Here is a 14,375-nt window from a genome sequence, read left to right on the forward strand (position 1 = left end):
AGCTTTATGTATTTTATTTATATTGCAGAGGCTATGCAATAATCATAAGTTAAGTTTCTACATTTAGCGAATAAGCTAGCGTCTATAGACTTAACATCCTCCCTGACGTATTAAATTTCTAACGCGATGAATGATGACTGTGTCGACGACATTGACAAGCTTTAGGAACACTGGATTCAGTACGACATAGAATCTACGTGCATTATTCATCGGGTTGGTTCAGTAACGAACCACCACCAAGACAACTTTACTGATGAAAAGGATCATGATAATAATCCTGAAAAATAATCTGTTCAGATTTCTCATCTATCATACGTGATTTTTATTCAATATGTGTTCCATTTTTTGCTATTAGTTGATGCCAATGTAATTAAAAATCATCATCTTCATTACAGATTAGTAGAGAAAATATTCCATGTTTTTCATTCAATTGATACTGTTGCTGATGATGGATTCATTTTATTTTTCTTCAAACTTTAAAAATGTTTTTGAATTGAAAAACAGCAAGAGATTAAAATTGAAAGGAAAATAAAAGTAACGTGAATGATTGCAGCAAAAATAATTACTGAAAAATATCAATCAATAAGACCTTTTCAATTGCTAACGATCAAAGCTCTACACCAGTGATCAAACTGAGTGAAGAAAAATCTAATTAACTAGCAGGAAGAGTGTTATTTTTATTTTTTTATTCCTCTTTTATGTAATCTAGGTTTCAGAAGTTACTTTATGAAACAGTGTAAAATAGCATTCCCACTTTCAAAACAGCACAAAGACTATTCACAGCAATGATGACTACATAAACTACAGTATCTGCTATAACATAATGGCATCACAACTAAATTCCTCAAGAGCTTCTGAAACATGGGTGACATGAATTGCACGCGGTTCTCCTTAAACTAGAGATCCTCTATAGCATCTCAACATTCTCAAGCTTGAGCATATTACACATAGACTCTATTGTATATTTCATACATAGATAAGACGTATGGTTACCTGTTTGGAATGTTGCCTCAATCTTTTGTGGGTGTCAAGTGGATACATCTCTAGCTCATACTGTTGGCTAAGTCATTTGTTTAAGGTATATCGCCAACAGCGGAATATGGTCAGGTTTATATGCTAATAAACACTTCACATAATTTTAGGAGAAACTTAATTGAATTCACTAACAAACTAAACAATGCAATAGCAATATAACACAAATGAACTATTTTTAGAAACATTGTTAATAAAAACAATGGTTTGACAAATAAAAATTCACTAAAATTTTAAAACAATAAAAAAAAAAAACTCTATCAATTGTTATGTTTACTCATGAAATAAAACGAAGAATAAATTCTAAAGTTTTTCCATTTGATGAGTTGTGATTTTTTTATTTTGATTATTAATATTGGCAAACATTCATTAATTTAAATATATATAAATATATTTTTCTAATTTTATAATATTGTAAACAATGTTAAAAAGTTGTAGAAAGACTATTTAAATTTAAAAAAATATTTTCTTGAAATAACAAAAAAAGTTTTGACTCATTGTTGATTCCCTTTTTATTATTTTCCATTTAATATCTGACGTTAACATGACTAGAACTGGCCTTTGTTCTAACTCCTCATGTTCTACCTTCCTATTCTCTCTTCTCAAGTCTTTTATTCATCCTTGAACTCGCCCTTCATCCGCTCTGCTTTCTTCTATATATCGGATGCTCTTCAGTAACGAACGAAGCTGATTTTCCTGAGTCTTCCTTTTTTTTTCATTTGTTTAACGAACACTCACTTTTCCATCCGTTTACTCTGACTGCTCCTACCTTTTTCATTCATTTTCCTTTCTTTTTTTCCACCCATCTTTCGATCAAATTTTTTTACCTGCTCTGCTCGCACCCATCACTTGCAACTCTTCTTACTCTACTCTACCTTTCCAATGCACTCTCTACTCAACAAAAGTTTTGTCGCTTACAATCGAAAGTCGATATCAAACTAAAATCCCTGAACGCCTGTGGCAAACACTTTGAGCTATTCATTTTGTACTTGACTACAAGCCAGTCATTCGTTGAAAATTGTTTTACATTCGATAAAAATTGAGTTGAATATTAAATGCTGTTTTTAATTTCAGTGCTTTTTATAGTCTAAAGAAAAAATTTTTTTTCATTAAAAAAATGATTTTAAGTAGTATTAAGTGAATTTAGTCATACAAAAAATATTAAATTATCGACAGAGAAAGACTGTTTGATGAAAGAATTATTGAAAAAAGAAAAAATGTAAAAAGTGATAATGGTTTATTCTGCAAAATTTACCTAATTAAATTACGATCAGAATTTTAAATTCTTAAATCTACTTGATTATTTCCTACTTCAATCATGACTATTTTACTTCTACTTTTTTCTACAATTTAAACAATACAGCATAGAATATGATTCTTATTCATTAACGTTTATTTAGACCTGATTGAATTAACAATAAAAACTTTATGCAAAAATTTTCTAAAACTATTGAATATATGAATCCTGCAATTAGCATATATCAAAAGCAATAATGGCCAACTGAATTGGTTAATGTAGAGCACACGTGCAACCTATCTGGTTGCAAAACTTAGTCTAGCACTTGAAAGTGTGAAGAAGTTGTTTTACCAATCCTCTAGTCCAGTGGCAACAGGTAAGACAAACTTCACAATTTATATTCCATCTTTAGAATCTCCACAAATAAACAACAAAAAATTATTCACCATGTGGTTACTAAAATGATATAAAAGACATAAAATCCCCATTACGACTTATCAGATGACCGATAAAAATGTTGATGGCCATCCAGGCTCTTAAAGCTCCTTAAATATAAGTATCTCCACCGATAACCCGGGTTGTTATCATGAAAAATATATTTTTATAAAAATATCTACAAATAATTCGAATACAGAAAATGTTCAAGAAGCACATGTCGAACCAATTAATGATAAGACCACGATCCATGAACTTTCATCGCTACTAATTGTCACTGGAACATCTGTGCTATCCTGAAGCCAATCTAACTTGTTATCGTCTATCCATAAACTGTTCCAGCTGATACCATCGTCAGTATAGCACTAGACTGAACATTTCATTGTGATCTTGAACAGAGATTTTCATTTAAAAACTCCAAGTACCTTATTTCGATATAAATTATCTCCAATCAACTTTTTTGTTATCATTTTACAAAAAATAATTTAATTTTTTCTAACAATATTGATTTTTTTTTTTTTTTCTTTTATATAATCATCTTAGTAAACCATGACACTGATAATACTCAGCTATTGTTTCGCTATTAATTTATAGTGTTCAACGATAACACCTAAAGACACTTTCCATTTTCAGCACATTTATTCACACTCAGCAGGCGAAAACTGGTCAAGTGTTAAGGGTGTTCACAAGTTGAGAATCCTGTTAATTTCATTGAGTCAAAGAGAATTTATCTATCACATAAAATAGATCAAGGATATATAACTTGTGCCAAATGGGATTAAAGTAGATTTTTAGTTCAATCTATTTAAATTATTAGTCCATTTTTTTATTGATAAAAAAATTATTATGGTAACGATAGATTCTCGCATTAACATTATAGGAAGACTATACAATTATTCACAAAGTTTATAATACAATAAAAATTTAAAAATTTATGTACATATTACATGGAGTGTAAGTAAAAAATATTTACATTTATCCATTTACCATAGATTCTGAAGTAGACTTGAAGTAATATTATTCCATTTAAGTGATAATGGAGAATAATTACGTTCATAAAAGATTAAGTAATTAATTAGAAACGAATACATTGATGTCAATAGTCGATAACAAAAATTTTCAATCAATCAATTAATTTAAATATAATTTAATTCTAAACTTTTTTCATATTTAAGTAATTATATTTGTTAAAGTTAAAAACTCGAGTTTTTTGTAATTAATTTAAATAAAAGCAAATAGTTGTAAATTCAGTAATAATTTTATTATTATTAATCCTTTGAAAACGTTAATTGACTTGTACCTAGTTAAGAGGAAAATCGTGTTTTGGTGTAACCATTGAACATTTTATCCTTATTTTTAAGTACTTGTCTTTACGAAGTAAATTGAGATGATATTTATTTACTTTGATGTTTACTAAAATTCTTTTTGAATTAAAAAGAGGCCAAAGAGTTGCGAGGAGATTCAAAATGTAACTTAATGAAATAAAAAATATATCGTTCCATCGTTAAATATATTTTAATCTTACTAGAAACTATTTCCAGTAATAATGAGTACATAAATTGATGGTAACTCAAAAGTAGATTTTCCTAAGTTTTAAAGTCTTCAAAGGATTAAATGATAATTATTCAAAGCTCTGACGGATTAATTTCATATTTTATATATTCTATTATCAAGATAATTCAATGCATCCAGCAAATTAATAATTTCTCTTAAGAGCACATTGCTAGGTATATTCAGAAGTCAATATTATCCATTTAGTGAAGTACAATTAGTTGGAATATCTGTTTCGACTTCTTGTTTTGAACTTCTCCAACTTTTACTGTACCGAAAACGGCTCTTAGAAAGTTCATCTTGAATTTCCGTTAAAGATTTATTTTTTGTTTCTGGTACGCAAAATAAAATAAAAATGAAACCAATAAAACATGATCCTGAGAAGAAAAAATAAAGAAAATAAGTTCCCAATGATTTTTCAATTTTGGTATAAAAAGTTGATACTATAAACCCAAGTATTCCATCTGAAATAGTGATGCCTGCAGCAGCAATACTTTTAGCATTAGTTGGAAAAAGTTCTCCAATCATTGCATTTGGAAGTGTACCAAGTCCTATTTGATAGGCTATTTGGAATAAGACGATTACAATTAAGGGTAAAAGGTTGACGGCACTCACGTCAATGTTCCTTTGCGGCAGGTAGAGATAAATCGCTAGTATCAAGAGAGTTCCTGCACAGAGGAAACTCGATAACATTAAAAGTCTACGTCTTCCTGCTTTCTCAACTGTCATTGTTGCGACTGTGCCCGAGACTAAACCAACAGCAAAAACAATGATTGTCGCAGTATCTGCATCTATTCCAACATTTGCACGAATAAAAAGGCCCGTTAAAAATTGCATAGTTGTAAAATTACCACTTAATTGTTGGATAACAATCATCATAAAAACAATTAAAAATGCTACGGAATTATTATATGATAATAGTCTTTTAATTTTAAGTATCCAACTTTGTTCATGAGATCGGTATTCATTGATATTACTTAATATTATTGTCAATTCTTCATGTGCTCTTTCCATGTTGACGTTTTTAAAAAAAATAATTGCTTCAACTGCAGCATTTTTTTTGCCTTTCATTGCTAAGAAATGTGGACTTTCAGGAAACCACACGAATGATACAACAAATACTATGGGGATTATTAACAAAGCGATTCCTAAAGTTACATAGGAAACATACGGGCCAATGCTGCAAGTTATTAGAGAGCCAGTGAAAACATTGACAGCTATCAAAGTTCCTAAAGCTCCACGGATATTCGTGTCTGCAACTTCTGATACGTACATTGGATTTGTGGTATAAGACATTCCAACACTAATTCCAAGAATAGTTCTTGCAGTATAAAGAGCACTTACATTTTTTGCAAATATCACTGCAAGCCATCCGGTTGTGAAAAACCCACTAGAGCACAGTAAACAAAACTTTCTACCATATAGATCAGCCAGGCATGCGCCCAAAAATGAACCACACATTGAAGCAATTACTGTTAGAGACACAAGCCATGAAGCCTGGTCGTCGGTGATGGTCACAGGAACATCTGTGCCATTTTTAAGACGTTCCAGACTTGTTGTTGTCCATCCGTAAACTGTGCCAACTGCGACCATTGACAAAGTTGCTGTAAAAAAATAATTATCTCTACTTTTTCTGTTTTTCTTTCGAGTTTATTTCTTTTTTCTTTTCTCTACTAGAGAACCTTTTTGATTAATATTCATTTAACTGGACTTTTTCAGAGTTTCAAAGTTTTCTTTATCATATCAAAAGAACTATTCATGTTATCTTATCAAATTTATATAACTGATTAATAAGCATATGTCTTTAACATAACATATAAAAATTTTATCAAATCATACCAGTGATAGCAGCTAACCACTGTTTCCATTGCGACCAAACGTTCACTGATGTAGTTGAAGAAACCTTTGATCTCTGCTCCGGGTTATTGATCTAGAATATAAAAAACCAGGCAATGAATGAGTATGAAGAAATACCAAGACTAACAGATAAAATAAACCTAAATTTCTGAATGATGCAAGAGCTTAGGGAAATTAAAAATCTAGATAAAATTATGATGGACATTGGATTGGTTGATGGAGAAAGCATGCGTAGTAGCGTCATGTAAACATGCGTTGACATAACCTAACGTTTTACTGAAGTTTACATGATGAGTTAACAATTGATTAGTAGCAATAAAATCAATGAATGACACAACTTTTAAATCATAAATGATAAAGTTCTTACCAAAGCATCAGTTGTAGTAGTCATAATAGTAAATTAAATCGATCGAGATCTAGCGCGCGCGCAATCATCAGAATGATTTTGAAACTCAATTGATCAGAGCACATACAAAAGTATGAAAAAATATATTTATCAATTGTTTTATTATTATAGCTAATAATAAGCGTAAAATATCAATTAATTTTCTGCACTTTAGATAGTTACTACTAACGCGTTAGACGAACATGCGCGCGCAGTCTCTTCGTACTACTCTTGTGTATCAAAGATGTATTTATAATCACGCTTTCTCTCTTACTCAGCAAAACTCCTTTATAGCCAAGAATCACTAGTAAGTTTTTTAAAGCATATCGTGTACGCCTTTAACAACCGTCATATTGATTTACGATAAAAATAAGTTTCGAAAAATAAAATAAATAATTGACAATATAAAAATAGCTTGTGGTTTCTCACGGATATACAATTAAACTCACGTCTAGTAATACAGGGAAATTCTATCTTCTAATGATTAATTTTGAAAATTGAGAAATAATTTATTTATATATTATATTACAATATTATCCAATTAAATGAAGAATAATAAAAAAAAAATTACCAATAATTATTGAGAGTATAAAGAAGAGAAAAAATGTGACTTATCAATTAACTGTAATCATGAGAATGCTATAATCTGTATATTATCTGTAAACCTATAAAATTGTATGTAGAGTTAAATAAATAACGAATTTTACAATAATTGGATAATACTTAAACACTCTAAAGTTCATTTTTGTTTTCATACTTTTGACGATTATTCGTTTTCTCACACGTTTATCTACACTCTGTAATTGGCCAGAGTAAAAGAATGTTTATGATTATGACACAACAATTAACATTAACTTCAATCGTCTAAAACATACTTACTCCCCCCTTGCTATCAGCTCGTCTCATACAATTTTATTAACTAAGTTCATATTAATGAACATGTACCAACCGTGATAGTTAGATTGTATTGATAAAAATGTCAATATAATAACAGTAATTTGTAATTTTATTTTCAATTAAATTGATATGAATTTGTTATTATATTCCATTTTAAATATTAAAACTGTGATATTTTTTTTTATTATCATTCTTTTTTTTTTAGTTGTGATATTATAGTGGCATCAATTTCAATTATTTTCTGTAATTGATTCAATAATTTTCAGGTGAAAGCTCAAAGCTATATACCATGAACTCTAGTCCAACGTAAAATTATTCATAAAAATATAAATTCAGAAAAAAACAGGGTTTAATTAATTGTCAAGTTTTTGTAATAAAGAATAATTATTGAAATAAAATTTATCGAGTTATCTTTCATCTAATGAATAAACAAAAAAAAAATAAAATTTATTCTAAATGAAATGAAATGTTGAATGACAATAAAATTAATTAACACACCTGGGGAAAGTTCTGTAGTTCAATTGTGGTCATGATGATTCACTCAACAAACACATGTGGCTTTTTGCCAAATTTCGTGTGAAATAAAAGGTCATGAAAACGCCTTGTCAATTATTTATGTTGTATATAAACAAATGAATCTAGTTTGCAAACTGCACTGTCCATTCCATTTTATCGAGAGTTATCAATCAGCTTTGATCCCCCCCGCCAATGCAATTAAAAGCCACTTTACTTCCGTGAAATTAATCTTAATCGTATGTTGAAGGTAATTAATAAAGATTTAAACACTTGTGGGTTATTTTAGTGCAATAGGTAATCCCTGTTACATTAATTGCTAACAGACAAACGTTTGGAAAATAAAAGAAAAAAGAATTTAACGAAGTAGAAAACTGCCGCAGGATAAACGTGCAAGAAATCCCAAAGCAAGACTGACAAGCTGACAAACTGTCTTCGGTGTTATTTCAGACGTTGATAAATGTGTAAATGTAATTTAAAAAAAAAATCACACGGTTTTGTTATTTATTTTATTATTGTTATTCGCTTCAATTAAAGTTAATTTATGTAATTTTTTTATTATTTATTTCAAGAAACAAATAAGCACTGGAAAATACTGAATTATGATTATTTCAATGTACTTGATGATGATAAATGTTTCTTATTATTTGATCAACATTAAATATGAAATTGTATACGTAGTGTAAATGAAATCGTAGTTCCTCTTATCGCAAATATGCGAATTGCAGACCTGACAAAAAAAATGAAATATCTCTTAAGTGATATTAAGTGGAATAAGTCGGAACTTGGTGAGGAATTAAACAATAAATTTATTATTCATTGAGTAATAAAATTTCTTCTTCTTTATAGCACCAATAAGATTGCAGTAACGATCAATATATTAACTCCAGAAATCTATTTCTATAAAAATGTAAAATTTATTGCAGTACACTTTTATTTGATAATAATTTTAATGAGCTCTATAATTATTTTAATTAATAAATTAATTTTGATAGTTTCGGAAATGCTTTACTTGCGGTGTAATAATTATTTTTTATCCGTATATTAATAAATGTCTCTTTTCTAAATTGAAAGTAATTTAATCTACATATGTTTCATCGAATTATTTTAATCAGCTTTTTATTCATTATTGACGTTAAGCTTTTAGTCGACGATAAGCTATTGTAATTAGTTTGAAGACAAGTTTATGTAACAAATATTAAAGTCATCAATTAATAACTGAAAAATTGATTAATTATTTATGTGAACGGTTTGTTCAATTAATTAAAAAATAAAACATTTTTCAAATTTTAATTTTAGCGCGGATGTTGATAAAGCAGTCGGTAATGCTATCGACTGATTATTAGTTCGTAAATTTCCGTTCGGAGCGCCACTGACAAAATCGCAAACAAAATGGCCGCCAATGTGGAGAAAAAAATATTATTTATGGCATTTGAATGCTATTTTCTTTAAAATAAACGATTAGTTAAATGAAATGGTTGAATTTTAAATCAACATTTAACAGATAACTTTATTAAATAAGTTACTATACCGTAAAAATAAATATTACTTTCATTTGTTTGAGATAACAATCACTGTTGGCTGGAATTTTGGATATTTAGTTGTTAACCAATCAGATGTCAACCTTAGTTTGTGTTTAATATTGTTTACACTAATCGACCGCCAAATCTCATTGACAAACATAACTTGTATTCTCGAAGGTAATAAAATTTATCATAATTTTATATTTAAATGCAACTTATCGTTTTAAATTCAACACAATAATCAACACTGAGACATTCACTAGTAAGTTTTCACTTGATTATTATGATAATTTAAAAGTACCTTTTACTTTTACAGTTTCTGATTAATAATTGAACTGCTAATGTATTGCAATGTTTCGGAAACCACTTCGAACATATGAAAGAAATCCGAAACCAACATCTTCAATCGCGAATGTTGCATTTAATGATGTGGAATTGACTTTTAATCGTAATCCAAGTGATAATCGTAACTCATTAGAATCTACTTTTGACAGAATTCTAAAGACTGCCAAGTAAGTAAACACCTGAACAATTATTTAAATGATAAAAAGAGTCTTATCTATATTTAAATGCAGTTTTCTAGTAGTGAAGTTTTTTTTACATAATACGTAGATAAAATTATTTATCACTACGAGAAACATTAAGTAAATAAATATTTTTTTTGTCGCTAGATTACCACCATTACCTGTTCAACCACTTGACAATACAGAATATACCAGTAGTTCCTCTGATTTTTCTGACAATGAACCTTTGGAATTGATTCCAATAGAAAATCCCAGATTTTTTCAAGCCAAGGGTAATCGCATTAAACAGCCGAAAACAGTATTACGAAAAAATAATAATAAAAAGAAACTGCCTAAAAATACGAAGACATTAAAGAAAAAAGAATCTACTAAAAGGGATCACAATAACGATGAAGGAGCTAATGAAGGTATTGAATTTCCACCTTTGCGGAAAACTCGACGTGAAGAAAATAAGCCAACAGTTTCTGAAATTCTAGTTGACAAGTTACCTGATAAACTGGACAATTGTGGTACATCAGTTGTAACGAAAGATTTAAAAGACTGTTGTGTCATCTTGACACGAATGAATTTACATGACAAATATATTAATAATACTCCACTGTCACGTGCTTTTAGCACTAATAGTAGTGACAATGACAACAGCATTAAAATTAGCCATGATGAAAAAGAAATCTTAGATTCTAAGAAATGCCGAGTAATATTATCTCGGTTTGATTCGGAAACGGAACAAAATGATCTGCAATATAAAGATGCACTACAGCAACCAAAACCAGTAGAAGGTCAATCCACAAACTTGTTAAATGTCAATTCAAACGTTTTCAGTAGTACACCATTTGAACGACGAATTATGTCAAGGAGATCAATACCAACATTATCACCAATTAAAAATAACGTCAATATATCAGTTGGTAATGATCATCCAGCTGCGGTTTTATTTGACAAAACGAGCGAGATAATTTTCTCCGATGAAAATAGTCCGGAAAAAAATATTTCACAGAAAAGAAAAGTACCTAGGCTATCAAAAATAAAAGAGAAAATTACTGTAAGATCTAAGGAAAATAATGAACCTTCAACAAGCATGAAAACAATTAATATTGACGATTCAACACAAAATACTTTTTCACATTCTCTCTCTATGTATGAAAAAACTCCGAAAATAGTATTTGATGATTCTGAAGAGATTATTCCGGATACTTATGCTTCTGTTAATGTAACTGATAAAAAAGAAAATTCTCATGGTTCCAATGTTTCAAATAGTTTATCACTTAGTAATGATGCAGATGTTGAGACATCAAAACATAATGAAACATCAGTAATCAGCAGTGATGACTTTAATGGCAGTTCTGAAGTAAATTCTGAATTTAAATCAACACAATGTCTTGAAGAGATCTCAGCAGATTCTGAAGAAGACCCAAATACAGATAAGTCTAAAAATAACTACAGAAAAATTTCTATGGAATCTGAAATTGAAATGGAAAAAAATCAGAATTTGACAGAATTACAAAGCTCAATTAGTTCTACAAAAAATGAATCTAGTAATGATCCAGTGACTATGGATGTTTCAGAAAATGATGACGATTCGCTTCATTTAGTTCTGTCCAGTACATCATCTGATAAAGAGAGTACTAGAAATGACTCCACCAATATAGAGAAAAATCAAGACTCATCAAATAGTAACGTAATTAATGTAAACAATAGTGATATAGATAATAATCTTAATATACAAAAAGAAGACTGTAAAAATCCTGGAGAATTAGTTGTTCTTCTAACACGTCTAGATGATTCAGTAAAAATTCCTGAAAGTAGAATAACCCACAGGCACTGGAAACAACCTTTAAACGTAATTACTGAAAGTTTTGATAAATCTAAAAACTCAAATGTATCTCAAAATATAAGTGCGAGATTAGATGAGAATAAAATTCTCTTCCTTAAACCAGGAAAGTCATGGGCAAGATCTCTTTCCATTTTAAATAATATTCATAACACAGATGATATTGAATTTTTATCGTTAAGAAAAGGAAAAAAATGGAGACAAAGTGTTAGAAATGTACTTAGTATGCAATCTCAAGGTGAGTTAAATTCTCAGGAAGTTTTTTTTCCTCAATTATTATTGTTATATTAATGAAAAACAAATACTATGAGAGAATTCAATGAAGTTGGCTCACTTTGTTCAAGTTATTTTAAAACTATGTTTATGAATAAATGTTTACATTTTTTTAATATTTTTAATTTTGATAAGTAAATTTTTTTTTGAGAGTTTATTTGTATATTATTAATAACTTTTCATGTTTTTAATTCAACAATTTAAATGGGTAATTTAAGAAACTATTTAAAAACACGTATATATATATTTTCATCAACTTCACTTATTTTTATTCCAGGTTTACTTTCTAGTTGTGTACCAAATACTGAGATCAATAAAACATTCCATGAAACATCTCAATTATATGGGCCAAAGATTTCGCTATCAGCCAGCCATGGTGCAAATGACTCAGCCAACCGCTTTACTCGTCGCATGACAATTCGTGTCGTTCCTAATATCAAAAAAAATCAAGCTAAAGAAAAAGTTATCCATGACACATCATTTTTAGAAGTTTATGGTATAACTGATATCTTAACAGATGATATTAAAAAACGAACCAAAAAATCTATCTCAAGAGGTAAAATATATTTTCTTATATTGTAAATTTTTTGATAACATTTTTATTGATTTTTTTACAAGTAATTCTTGTATTTTAGTACCTAGAAAGACTCTCGGATATAATTTGAGGTGTTCAAATGTGCCTGAAAGAATTTCACCAGAACCAGTAATTTCTGCCAAAACTGTTGTTTTTGATCGATGTAATCAAAAAGATAGCATTCCTTTTGATCAATGTTATCCTGAATCGTGAGTTTTTATGACATATTCATGATTTTATCGTTTTTGCAAACAAAAATGATTAATTAATTCTTATTTAAGGTATTTGAAATACTGCCGTAAAATAGGAGAAGGAGTCTATGGTGAAGTCTTTTTATATGATCATCAAAAACAAAAATCTGTGATAAAAATAATTCCTATTGAAGGAACTGAACTCGTAAATGGAGAAACTCAAAAAAAATTTCATGAAATTTTATCTGAAATTATAATTGCAAAGTTAGTTGCCATTACTAAAGAATATGTTGAAATATTATTTTTTGTAATTATTCATTTTATTTTGATTTATTTCAGAGAGTTACATAATTTGAGGTTTAATGACACTTATAGAACAAATGGATTTGTCGAAGTAAAAAACATTAGGTGTATAAAAGGAAAATATCCACAAAAATTGTTAGATTTATGGCAAGTTTATGATGATGAAAAGAATTCAGAAAACGATTGTCCAAGTATGTTTGAAGAAAATCAACTTTATATTGCCTTAGAGCTTGGCGATGGAGGACAAGATATGGAAGCTTTTCTGTTTAATAATGCTAATGAAGCATACATTACATTTTTACAGGTAATATCAAATATTTCAAAAATTCCAATTTCTATCAATGTATGTATCATTCTTAATATTTCAGACTGCTTTAACTCTCGCAGTTGGTGAGAGATCTTTAGAATTCGAACATCGAGACATGCACTGGGGAAATATTTTAATTTCTCGAACAAAAGAAAAAGAAGTTTCGTATAAGCTTGACAATGAAGAAATAACACTTGCGTGTAATGGTATTAAAGTATGTTGACTTTAATTTATTGTATAAATTTTTCAGTTCAGTGTAACAATATTTAAACAAAATATCATTTAGGTTGCAATCATTGATTTTACATTATCCCGAATGTCATATGAAGGATGCTGTATATTTAATGATTTAGCATTGGATCCTGCTTTATTTAATGCAGCTGGGGAATATCAGTTTGAAATATACCGATTGATGAGAGCCAAAATAGGGTAAGTAATAAATATCATTTAATTACGAATTATTATTTTGACTATCAAAAATGCCGAATGCATAACATCTATAGTCACAATAATCAATTATTTATTGCTCATAAAAAATTATAGAAATGATTGGCAATTATTCGAACCGTATACAAATATTCTCTGGCTCCATTATACTCTCGATAAAATGATAAAAGAAGTGCGATACAAAAAAAAGACAACTAAAATACACAGAACTGCAATTCAAAATCTCCAGGAGTTAAAAGATATTATTCTAGATTATAACAGTGCCTTTGATTTTATATCAAACTGTGACAAATTATTAAATCTTCAGCGCAGGTGCTCAAATAATTAGTTAATATTATTTTTATAGAAATATTCATTATATTATATAACATTGTATGAATTAATTACTGTTAATAATTTTATTACACTCAACGTCCACATTAGATGTAAAATATACAGCTGATAAATGATTTTTATCAATGCAATATCAGCAAATTAAGTATAATATTTCTTTAG

General features: G+C 28.8%; 2 protein-coding genes across 5 annotated transcripts; one reads left to right on the forward strand and one right to left on the reverse strand.

The window, feature by feature from the left end:
* Positions 1 to 3,887: 3,887 nt before the first annotated feature.
* LOC118069690 (facilitated trehalose transporter Tret1-like) lies at positions 3,888 to 9,586 on the reverse strand. 3 transcript variants are annotated; one of them, XM_035087990.1, is made up of 3 exons: positions 9,457 to 9,586; positions 6,095 to 6,185; positions 3,888 to 5,859 (listed from the first exon to the last, which is right to left on the reverse strand). In XM_035087990.1, the coding sequence occupies exons 1-3, from the start codon at positions 9,460 to 9,462 to the stop codon at positions 4,451 to 4,453; spliced, it is 1,506 nt and encodes a 501-aa protein (XP_034943881.1). In that variant the 5' UTR covers positions 9,463 to 9,586; the 3' UTR covers positions 3,888 to 4,450. The 3 variants fall into 3 exon arrangements, with proteins under 3 accessions (XP_034943881.1, XP_034943863.1, XP_034943872.1); XM_035087972.1 differs by lacking the exon at positions 9,457 to 9,586 and adding an exon at positions 7,893 to 8,502; XM_035087981.1 differs by lacking the exon at positions 9,457 to 9,586 and adding an exon at positions 6,480 to 6,984.
* Positions 9,465 to 14,307, forward strand: LOC118069669 (uncharacterized). Of its 2 annotated transcripts, none has more exons than XM_035087940.1 (10): positions 9,465 to 9,607; positions 9,747 to 9,942; positions 10,102 to 12,023; positions 12,336 to 12,614; positions 12,694 to 12,841; positions 12,914 to 13,087; positions 13,163 to 13,430; positions 13,495 to 13,647; positions 13,720 to 13,862; positions 13,977 to 14,307. In XM_035087940.1, exons 2-10 carry the CDS (start codon positions 9,782 to 9,784, stop codon positions 14,206 to 14,208), a joined length of 3,480 nt encoding a protein of 1,159 aa, XP_034943831.1. In that variant the 5' UTR covers positions 9,465 to 9,607; positions 9,747 to 9,781; the 3' UTR covers positions 14,209 to 14,307. The 2 variants fall into 2 exon arrangements, with proteins under 2 accessions (XP_034943831.1, XP_034943839.1); XM_035087948.1 differs by lacking the exon at positions 9,465 to 9,607 and adding an exon at positions 9,634 to 9,692.
* The last annotated feature ends 68 nt before the right edge of the window (positions 14,308 to 14,375 follow it).

This window comes from Chelonus insularis, unplaced genomic scaffold (genome assembly GCF_013357705.1).
Source record: "Chelonus insularis isolate UGA/USDA-ARS -01 unplaced genomic scaffold, ASM1335770v1 contig_128_pilon, whole genome shotgun sequence".
Taxonomy (NCBI): Eukaryota; Metazoa; Arthropoda; class Insecta; order Hymenoptera; family Braconidae; genus Chelonus; species Chelonus insularis.

What these genes read in the sequence shown, in the direction of transcription:
- LOC118069690 (XM_035087972.1), bottom strand. Translation starts at nt 7,925, where the DNA reads ATGACCACAATTGAACTACAGAACTTTCCCCAG. An exon ending in AACTACAGAACTTTCCCCAG is followed by an intron (nt 6,186 to 7,892) that starts GTGTGTTAATTA and finishes TTTATATTCTAG; the next exon opens with ATCAATAACCCGGAGCAGAG. An exon ending in GTGGTTAGCTGCTATCACTG is followed by an intron (nt 5,860 to 6,094) that starts GTATGATTTGAT and finishes ATTTTTTTACAG; the next exon opens with CAACTTTGTCAATGGTCGCA.
- LOC118069669 (XM_035087940.1), top strand. Translation starts at nt 9,782, where the DNA reads ATGTTTCGGAAACCACTTCGAACATATGAAAGAAATCCGAAACCAACA. An exon ending in AGAATTCTAAAGACTGCCAA is followed by an intron (nt 9,943 to 10,101) that starts GTAAGTAAACAC and finishes TTTTGTCGCTAG; the next exon opens with ATTACCACCATTACCTGTTC. An exon ending in ACTTAGTATGCAATCTCAAG is followed by an intron (nt 12,024 to 12,335) that starts GTGAGTTAAATT and finishes TTTTTATTCCAG; the next exon opens with GTTTACTTTCTAGTTGTGTA.